Below are 10,642 nucleotides of genomic sequence, written 5' to 3'. Positions count from 1 at the left end.
TCTACTGAGGATAAATTGCTTCGGATTTAGTGACCTTTGATCCTTCTCACTTTGTTCTCTTTTTCAGTCCAAATTGGTATGAGTGCTGATATATCCTAATTTATGATTTCTCTTTCTTTCAGTTCACTTTAATTTTAAAATTAAAAGATGACTACAGTTACAGGCACATCACGTTATCATAGTATTTAATTTTTATTACCAGAAAGAATCTTTAGTGCTTTTAATATTATTGAATTACCAACAATTTACTGAGGTCTCTGGCCTTGTTAAATCAACCTGATTTTTAATTCCCATGCTTTATAGCCGAGCACCGGATTTTCCCGCCTTGCAACGTTTTCATCCGCGAGGGGTCAAAGGTCGGCCGGCGGCCCGCTCACATGTGCCGAGGCGCTCCTCCAGCAAGCCGATCTGCTCGCTGAGGGAGTCGATGCGGTCGAGCTGCTGGAAGGAGTGGGACAGCAGGGTGGTTTTCTCGGACAGGCCGTCGTCCAGCGACAGTGGGAAGAAGCTGTTGAAGGGCGCCAACACCAACTGCAGCTTCTGGACAGACGGGAAAGACGAGAGGAGGGGAGGGCCGTCACTCGCCTCGTAAACCACAATCATCTTTATTGACGCTGGTTTGAGGGAATCTAAGCAGGAATTTAGTTTAATTTTTATCTGGTATGTATCCGTGCGTTACCTTCTCGAGGAGCTCCACTCTGTTCCTCAGGATCTGAACCTCCTCCGTCACGTTCTCCGCCAGGCCGAACCTTTCACCTGCGGAAACCGCAAGAAACGCAGACGTACGCGTGAGACGACGGGGGGGGGGGGGCTTCTGTGCTTGAATCGCTGTAAACACAGCGAGGAGGTTACGGGCATATATCAAAGTCCAGACTGATTTGTGTTTATTGCCCGTGCTCTGATCTAAACTTTACTTTACAGAACATTCCGGGGAGCATCCTGCCTTCACCAGTCCCCTCTCTCTCTCTCTCTCTCTCTCTCTCTCTCTCTCTCTCTCTCTCTCTCTCTCTCTCTCTCTCTCTCTCTCTCTCTCTCTCTCTCTCTCTCTCTCTCTCTCTCTCTCTCTCTCTCTCTCTCTCTCTCTCTCTCTCTCTCTCTCTCTCCCAATGATTCATGGCCAAAGTCACGAAACCACAGACCAGTAAAGAGGACGGCTGAGCGGCTGTGGGACCGGGGGAATTCAGGGCGCACGGGGGGCGGGGGGGAAGGAAGCATCGAGATGGGAACGGCCGAAGCGACCGATACACAAGCCCAGAGAAGAGGTCGCCAGAAATAGACAGGCAAAACATTCATCCCCGCTGCGAACGTGCATCGGTTACAGCGAAGTGTCTGGCGGGGAATGTCCCGGACCGGCCCGGATCGGATCGGGATGCAAAATTAGGAACCTCTTGGCTCCCCTGGCTGCGCTCCTGCAGGAGTTTCAATCTCTCCCAGATGTGGTCCATTACCGAGTCGAGAGCGAGTTGGGAAACGGAGTTGAGGAGGAGGCGAGGGAGGAAAAAGAGGAGGGGGAACGGCGATGACCCCCAGCAGACAGGGTTGATGGAATGAGAACGCAAGTGTTGGCCAAGAGCGGGAAAAAAAGAAAAGGAAAGGAGGTGGGAGGGTGAGGAGACATGCCGAAACTCAGTCCAAAGCTCTTGGCAACGTGCGCACATTAGTCTATCTTTATATTTCTAGAATCTCCATCAACATTCCTTCAGATGCACAAGAACAGATAAAGTCAAGAATGCCTACAAAGTTGAGATTCGAATGGTGGAAATGAGCACGCTCGCAAAATACCCCTCTGTCACTTCCGTAAAGCACAGCGATCCGTCACAGTCCGGCTTGTTTGGAGCCTCGCTCCATGTGTGTTTTCCGGGTGTTTTTTGCTGACCCGGCAACACGGCGAGACTTTCATCAATCCGAATGACGCCGTGGCGGAGGTGAGCGGCCTCCTCCCGAGCGCAGGAATTTAAATTTAGCCCTGCAGAAACTCTGATAAACAGGTCGCAGTTTGGAGGAATGCCTGGGAAATTTGGCAATCGGACATCTAGATGGAAAGATCTCTTTTTGCGGCTGTAGCAGGAGATGGTTATTCTCACTGTTTTTGTTGTGCATAAAGAGCCAAAAGGCTGGAAACATGCAGGAGATGTCGAGAACAGGTGAGCTTGAAGTTGAGTCATTTCCCAAAAGAGCAATAACGCTGACAAAGAAACAGAAGTTAAAAGGAACATCCTGGGGTCAGATTCCATTTATAGCCTTGTTATTGTGGTGCTAAGCTACAAGCATCACACACGCGAAACCGAAGATACAAAATCGGGACATTTTTTTAAAGGGATGAAAATATATGTGTATTAGCACGGCAGCTGGATTGAAGGCAGATGTTTGCTCCGCTCGTGGTCCGGGTTGCGTCTGGAGTCGGCACCAGTCGCAGTGCATTATTACTCACGGTACGAGTTGAGAGTGGCATAGCGCGTACCAAAAGTAATAATGGACCGCGAAGCTGGTCATGTTCGTCTTCGCCGCCGCTGCAAGGAAAACGCTCCAGCAAACCACGTGAACACACTTAAACTGATGAAATCTTTTTCCTTTTACCAGTGTGAGAGTGGGGGGGAGGAGAGGGCGGAGCAGCGGGGGGGAGAGGAGGAGGACGGCGAAGGCTTCGACAGGAGTGGCCGTCCGCGGCGAGCCCGAACCCGTCTCCGCACGCACACCGGTAGCTGCCAGCTGTGTTCACACACCACTGGGCGCAGGGCCGCCGTCCACTGCACTCATCCACGTCTGCCAGACAGGAGCGACGCAAGAAACCCAGGGTGAATGAGGAAGGAGAGGAGAGACGAGGTGGAGGTGGAGGTGGAGGTGGAGGGGGAGCGGTACCTGTCTGGCAGTGATGTCCGGTCCAGCCCGGAGGACAGGCACACTGGTTGGGTCTTATGCAGGTGCCTCCATTAACACAAGGCTCCGCACACAAAGCTGTGAAGGACATTTACAACGAAAATGAGGACGAAAAATAAAGAAATATCTTCTTAATTTAGCAGTTTTCCGACCCTAAAGCTGAGATTAATCAACACTTTTCTTTTTGTCAGCTGTGTAGTTTTTCCGTTATGGGAGCTGAATCAGATGCTTTACAGTCAGACCTTGTAGGCCAGAGGTGTCAAACACATCTTAGTTTGTTTTTTTTAAATCATACATCTTTTGAGGTTTTGGTTAAAACGGGTTTGCATTGTTCGAGCCATGAAATTTATCTGATGTGGGATTTGGCTGTCACACATTTAATCAACTCTGCATTCCTTAGAATTAAATAAAAACTGAAAAGCAGCTCCATTCACCCCACCCTCGAACCCAGCACGTGTGCCCCCCCCCCCCCCCCCGCCCCCTCCAGGTTACCTTGGTTGCAGTTGTGAGAGTGGAACCTTCGCCAGCCCGGGCAGCACTCTGGGTAGAAATGTGCCGCAGACACCGCTCTGCTCACCTGGCGGTACGCCACCGAGTACGTTGTCCTGCGGAGACGAAAACAAAAACAGTTAGGGATTTGTGATGACTGTCACTGCCCTCGTATGTGTGTGTGTGTGTGTGTGTGTGTGTGTGTGTGTCTGTGTGTGTCTGTGTGTTTGAGCTGATCGAGCCTTTTCCATGTTCTGTCAGGGTGCAGGAATGCTGATGAGAGAATGGCAATTTGGTGGAATACAGAAACCACGGACCGCCGACTTCCAACAGTGTGTCCCAGAGATATGAGAGAGGACAGAGGGAGGGAGGGGAGGGAGGGAGGGAGGCAGGGGGGGCCGGAGACGAGATGCAAAGTCAGATCTGAAGTGTGCGATTCTGCTGCAGCCTGCTGAGAGTGTGGTATGTCGAGTTTCCTAGGGGGAGATACAGTGTGGTAAACTCAGCAAAAAAAAACAAAAAAATACAGCCGGAGACTTTCTGGAGATTTTTTTTGTAAAGAAAAAGATCAAATAATCTCTCATGTAACTGATTAAAGACTGCATGCATGATGTTGGCGACGAGAAAGAAGGGGTTGAAAAAAAAGACTAAAATAGAGGGGGAATGTTGGGAAGGGGGGCGAGAAAGCTGGAGAGCTATTGAGAGTGCATAAGTATGGAGGGAGACGGGCTCCAAAACAAACAGCAGCGTGGTCTCTGCAGGCAGGCAGTTCATTTCCCGTAGTTACACAGAGTATTGGGTATTTAGATTCCTCCCAGCTATGTGCCACCGTGACCCAGATCCGAGCGAGGCCAGCGTTTAAGTGCGCGTGGGAGAAAAATATCTAGAAGTATTTATGACTGCTCTCCGAACCCTTCCTCTTCTTAAACATGTCTGCCATTGTTTACTTCTTCATTAAACAAACATGTGGAGAGTGGCTTCATTTGAGCGTTTGCTTTGATTCTGCCGTGACCCGGGTCCCGGTGTGAACGCCGCGCTGCGCCGCGCCTCGCCGCGCCTCGCCGTTTGGAGTCAGAAAGAAGCTGACGGCGTCAGATCGAGTTGTTATTTCTGTGCGTGGAAGACGGTGGTCTCACTTGTACGTGCTGCAGAGCCGATGCCCCTGACACAGGGTGATGTAGGGCTTGTGCACCGGCTGGACGTACGACTCTGTTGCCATGACGACGCTGTGACGGAGGTCTCGGCCGCACACCCTCCTCCTGAGAACAAGAAAAAGAAATGCATGAGATCAACTGTTTTTTTTTTTTGTTTTTTGTTTTTTTTTTTAACTGATCTGAAGATGCTTTAAAATGTGATTTCCACATCACTTCAACAGTTCCAGGGTGTTCAACTCTTAAGTGGCTCCTTCTTCACTTGAAAAACTCCAGATTAGCCCTGCTGAAAAGCTGTTTTGCGGCCCAAATTGCTCCTGACAGGCCCGTGTAATCACTTCTGAATGTGCCACAGTGAAGAGTTGATCTCTGACCTCCGCATCTCCATTTTGACCTTTCAGTTTATTTTTGGTCTTTTGTGCAAATCGGCTGAAAATGACAAAAAGAGTCTGCTGTGCTTGTGCTGGTGTCGTATTTCAGTTCTGGACATCACGGTTTCAAGGCATAAAGTTTAAATCTTCATAAAGGTAGTTGCTAAGTTTCTAATAGTTCACATAAAATGATTGATTGTCCACAATATTTGATCAGGTTGCAATTTTTTTTTCATGCTTTTTGGAATTTTAATGAACTGACAGGAGCTTTCTCACACATGCACTGTCACTCAATACGCCATTGCATGACACCGAATTTGACTGTGGAGTGTGGAGGAATGCTTTTTTGCATGTTTGTGCAACAATTCCGTGGAGGCCACGCCGTTTCATGTTTCCAGAAGTAATAACTCATAGCGTCTGTTCCTTTGCAGACACGCGTATCGTTTACTTTACTCCAATACTCTGTTTCTCAGTTTTTATATTACTGGTGCCACAGTATAAATAGCATGAGTCACTGCTGGTATTATATTGTCATCCAAAGCTCATTTTTTGAAGAACTAATTTGAGAGAATGAATCTTTTTCAAATATTTCACCTATAATCCTGCAAAAATTAGTTGAAATGATCAAAAACTACAATTCATTTCAGTGAGGTTTCTTCAATAATTTTCCAAAAATGCTATTTCATTGGGACGTTGTGACTTAATTTCCCATAAAAGCTTTTTTTCTTTCTTTTCACTACTACTGCATCGGTAGTGAACAGAGAGATAGAGCTAGAGAGGGCAGGTGAGACGGTTTGGACTTGTGCACAGAGGATGCTGGAGATGCAGGAGAGGAGGGGTGTAATGAACATGGAAATGGTCGGTCTAACAGTGGAGGAGATGGGGCCGATGGAGGCAAATGAACCACAGTGGTGACCTCTGAAGGGAGCGGCCAAAACAGAAAGACGCGAAAAGTAAAGAAACTAGCTTATTATAGGCACAAAAAAAAAGCTATTTATTTGACTTTCGCTTTGTTTGAAATGTGTCCAAAAATTTTGAAAAAGTGAAAAATGTCTCTCTTTGAAGATCCAGAGCCCCTCACAGGAATCGTTCTTGTTAAATTATTGTGTCTTTCATTCAATGCTTCGACATATTTTGACAAGAAACTAGACAAATACACTTCGTAGTATTTAGGCAGTGTGGCGCTGTGGTCCTGGGAGAGTGACCTCTTGGCTGCTTAGCTGTCATTTCACCCACTTGTCTGCATTCGAACTGGAGCGAGGAGGGTCACTAAAACAAACACATCTAAGTGACGGCTGAAAGCTGAGATCTGCAGCTTGAAGTCGTGATGGAGCCAGGGGCTAAATGACGGGCGGCGATAAACACAGGAAAGAGCGCCGAAGGCCGCCGTTACCCGCTCGGAGCGAAGAAGTGGGGAGTGCCCGTCACATGAAGGATGAAGAGGGACGAGGAGAGCAGCAGCGTTTGGTACATCGTCTTCCTCTTTCCCACGTTCCCTCGCCGAGTCTCTCACACACACACACACACACACTTCTCCTCTCTGTGCCAGTCGGAGGGAAGAGGAGAAGAGGATCAAGAGGGGAGGGGTGGATGGTAGCCAACGTCTCCTCAGGCCGAATGTGTGCGTTTCCCTTCAGGAGGACCACTCCAGCTACCTGGAAAAGACAGGAAAATTCAGATAATTGCAGATTAAAAAGTCAAGAGAATTCAGCACTGGTTTTCATCTACGGCGCGAGTAAATGAGAAAAATAGATTCCACAAGTTTCCACACTTCATTCCTCCGCGACCGCAGGTTTAAGCCTTCATTCGTTTGAAGACTCGAACCGCCGGAGGGATGCAGGCGCGCGGCGTCGGCCTCGGCTGTGTCACGACAGCCACGAGAAACCAGAGCAGGAGAGTTTTAGAAAGCTTTAAATAACGGCTGAAAACATTAAGCAGCCTCCATCGGCGGCCAGTGAGGGCAGGAAGGTGAGAAACAGCAGACTTCTGAAGCCTGATATTAAAAAAAAGGGGGGGGGGGGGGGGGGGGGGGAGTCTTCACAACACAGAAGAAAAACTGGCTGAAACTTCAAAGCAGTCTCACATAAAGTCCATAAAAGTCAGTAAATATGAGAGATCTTGTTTTTGTAATTAGTGGAAAACAATGGGGGAAGCCATAGCACGTACACCTCTGTTTTTTTAATTAAAATGTCATCTAACAGTTGAATTATGCATCTTATAACACTGTTTATAACTCTTTTGAAAAGCTTGCCATAGTCGACACGTCTTAATCTGAACACGTTTTACTATTTATTTTTCCTCGCGGATTGAGTGCGTTTCCCCGGCGAGTAATTTCAAAAGTCATAAAGCGGAGTGCGGAGTGGCGGTGAGGTCTGAAACGACTTTACGACCCGCAGTAAAAGCCCCGACACATGTATTGTTTGTGCTCCGAGCGGCGGGGGTTAGTTTGCTCGCGGTGTAAATTTTGGAAAGCGTAGACTCAACTGAACGCGCGGGGTTCACGTTCCCTACGAACACAGGACGCCTTTCTGGAGAAGCAGCAGACAAATAGTTGCTAAGCAGACGTCTGGCTGCATACATGCACTTTTTTTTTTTTTTTTTTCTTTCTGCTGGATCTGCAGTCCCGCTGCCTTGTGGGAGAAACCGTCCTCCCTGAGCCCACCACACAAATGTTGATATATCCCTTCACACCGTATTAGATTCTTACATACTGTACAGGATTAACAGACAGACTGAACCACCCATGCATGGCAGTCGGCCTGGACCTGCTCCGGCTCCGACTCCGGCCTCCAGGCATCCTTTAACACGGCAGATACTCAACCCCCTGGGAAATCTCTAACGGCGCGTTAAAGCGGGTGTGATCACAGGTTGTGGAAGTGTAGCCCGGCCGGGGAGCGCCGGGTTATCCTGGAGGTGGTGCTAAGCCGCGGATGACAGCTTGTATGTCTCTGATCCCCCGCTGGCTCCGCGCCCGGAGACATGACACGCACATCTGAAAGGCCTGTGTTCATTCACAAATCACCGCAGCAGGCTGAACTCGCAGGGCAGCGGGAGGCCTCGCTTTGAAGACGACGTGTGCGTGCACGCGCATGTGTGTGTGTGTGTGTGTGTGTGTGTGTGTGCGTGTGCATGATCCAGCATCATCATGTCAGCAGTGAGAAAGTTGCCTGAGGTGGAGAAAAACTTGTTAAAAGTTGTTCTGAGTTTGGAGTGGCATGACAGTCTGACTGGCTTTTTTTCACTTATTATAATGAAGCTAAAATATCTCCTAAATGCTTTTAAAATGAAGTTTATATTCAAGTGTTTTTTTGTTACTCATGACCACAAATTTGACATTAAGCTTGATTCTGTTATGGTTTTTGTCTTTTTTGTGCGTTATTCAATGCGTGAAATTTCAATAAGACAAGTTAATTTTCATCTGTTCCATTCTTTTCTGTAATTTTTTTTGTGATGAATCTTACTTATTATGAGGTTATGTCTTATAGTGATTGTGCTTAGACATTTTAAATAAACGCTAGACAGAAAAATCTTATTTGTTGCAGTGTAAATGCAAGGGTGTAACCATTTCTACACTGCTTTGACTAATAAGTAAAATAATGCAGATCATTACTAAAAAGTAGTTACATTGCTGCCCCTTTTCAAGCCAACAACTTACAATTCTTGATGCTGTCATGCATAAACTGAACTGTTGTACATGCAAAAGGATAATATTTGCTACATCTTTTAGAAATGTATCTTCAATCATGCTGAAAGCATGCAACGATACAATCAAATGAAAGCAAATAAAGTGTAAATGGGCAAAGTTTTCAGTTTAAAACATGTATCTGGTAACTTTAATCAATGACAGCTACAAAGCATTAGCAACTTTCCACCTCTGTCAAAATGAATCAATGTCTCAACACGTGGGCGATGTGTGGGGGTGCAGTTCGTGTCTCCGCCATCAGAGGGCGCTGTTTCACAGCTCTGTGCCTGATCGACATCCCTCACCTTCTCCGTAACGCGCTCACGTACACGCATACATTAAACGCGTGCCGACGCAGCAGCAGAAGATACACACGAGTTAAAGACAAAACAACTATAAAGAGCAAACAGGAATCCTCAAGCCAGCAAAACGCGCACAACAATCCTACAAACTACTCCTAGTGCGCGTGCAAAGGAGACAAGAAATAACCACAAACCGTGCCAAGAGAAAATCTGCGCTCCTGAGATATTAAAGCTTCCAGTCGCAAAAATAAAAAATAGAAACAAAGTTCAAATCCCGCTTTATTCCGGCAGTCAGACAGAAATCCGGAGGAAAAAAAAAACTCTCCCGCTAGTCAGGTTCGTCCTGCGGCAGCCCGGACTGTCAGAGAGGCGCGTGGGGGGGTGATGCAGGGACCTCCTCCCTCTCCTCCGGCTGGGTGTCCCGCGGACCGGCCCGGGGGGGGAACCCCTCTCTGACGTCAGGGTGCACGAGCCCCGCAGGCCACGCCGCCGCACGCACACCCTCCCGATACCCAGCGAGCTGCAGGCTGCGGAGACCCCGCAGAGGCTGCTGCTGCCTGTCAGTACACAACAGCTCCTCTCCTAAAGCAATACTCTGTCACCCATGGGTGCACGAATCACTCCCCCACCTCTTCACGCCGGGCATTAAAAAAATCAGGGGGGGGGGGGGGGGAAAGACGTCTCTTTGTGGTGTGAAATAGGAGAATTTCCAACACAAATCTCAGAAGTTTGGAACTTCCTGTTGATGTCTAACTCAGTATACACAGAAATTCAAAAAAAAAAAAAAAAGCCAACATATTGGAGTTCAGTTATTTACACATTTAAATAAATCATTTGGGAGCTTGGAAAGAAATACATTGCTTCAAATACAAATGATAGTAGCTTTATCACATTGATATCTGACAAGCCTTCATTGATTTGAACGTTATCTGAGATCTCAGGTTTGACGCATTTTCTCATGTAGACGCCGGCATAGTAACAATAATGCATTTTATTGTCACTTTCCAGATATATGAAGGTAACACCGTCCGCATCTGTCTGTAGATCTCGTGACATCATGCAAAAGTTTAGAAATTGTCCTATGTGCATGAGCATCCATGAACACGTCAATTAAGCAACACATGCATGAAATCTGCAGCGCAGACATCAGTGGAGCTCTTTCCTGATTCTTTAATAGCGTGTTCTTTTTAAAATTAAATAAAGACATTAAATCATTTCTTAGCATGAAATTTGATTTAGTGTGATTCTTTCTTTGATCACATAGTGCAAGAAAGTTCAAAATGGCCTGAATGTTTGAGCATGCATTAACAATGAGGCATGTTTCATATATTTTAATGAGCATCAATTTCTTATATGGGGAAGTTTTGCTGAGTTTTATTGAGAATTTCATATTATGAAGATGCCCACATTCTTAATTGTAGTCTAAAACGATTAGCGTATTAAACAACAGCATTTATTTTTAATAGCACATGTTTTGTTTTGTTTTGTTGTTTTTTTTAACTAGCTCTCCTCTTTAAACATACATGTTCGATTCTTTAAAATGTGCGGGTTTCTTACCCTCGCAGTCGGGGGTCATCAGGTGCGTGTGCGCGCGCAGGCGGAGCGGTGGCCATGGGCGCGTGCCGCCGTCCCGGTGGATAAGCGCTCTTTTCCATGGTGCCAGCTTCTTTTTGAAGAGCCCCGGAGCCCGCGCGGTGGCTTCTCAAATTCAAAAAAGCCCCTTCTTGGCCGGGGAAGGTTGGAGGTGCTGCTCCCTGCGCGTCCAGCGGC

The 10,642-nt window shown here is 47.1% G+C and overlaps 1 protein-coding gene across 2 annotated transcripts in view; it reads right to left on the bottom strand.

Moving 5' to 3' along the window:
• egfl7 (EGF-like-domain, multiple 7) overlaps positions 1–10,642 on the bottom strand; it is a 13,605-nt gene extending 2,963 nt beyond the window's left edge. The window contains exons 1-8 of one of the 2 annotated variants that reach the window (XM_030084835.1): positions 10,430–10,642; positions 6,282–6,543; positions 4,503–4,625; positions 3,370–3,482; positions 2,860–2,955; positions 2,578–2,763; positions 680–756; positions 378–540 (exon numbers count right to left, since the gene is read on the bottom strand). In XM_030084835.1, the coding sequence (XP_029940695.1) occupies positions 378–540; positions 680–756; positions 2,578–2,763; positions 2,860–2,955; positions 3,370–3,482; positions 4,503–4,625; positions 6,282–6,361 (838 nt within the window). In that variant the 5' untranslated portion in view covers positions 6,362–6,543; positions 10,430–10,642. The remainder of the gene's footprint in view (positions 1–377; positions 541–679; positions 757–2,577; positions 2,764–2,859; positions 2,956–3,369; positions 3,483–4,502; positions 4,626–6,281; positions 6,544–10,429) is intronic. The other variant, XM_030084836.1, reaches the window with a different exon arrangement.

The sequence above is a fragment of the Salarias fasciatus genome (assembly GCF_902148845.1).
Source record: "Salarias fasciatus chromosome 7 unlocalized genomic scaffold, fSalaFa1.1 super_scaffold_4, whole genome shotgun sequence".
Classification (NCBI taxonomy): Eukaryota; Metazoa; Chordata; class Actinopteri; order Blenniiformes; family Blenniidae; genus Salarias; species Salarias fasciatus.
The sequence above is the reverse complement of the archived record's forward strand: the minus strand, read 5'-3'. Positions and strand labels throughout refer to the sequence as shown.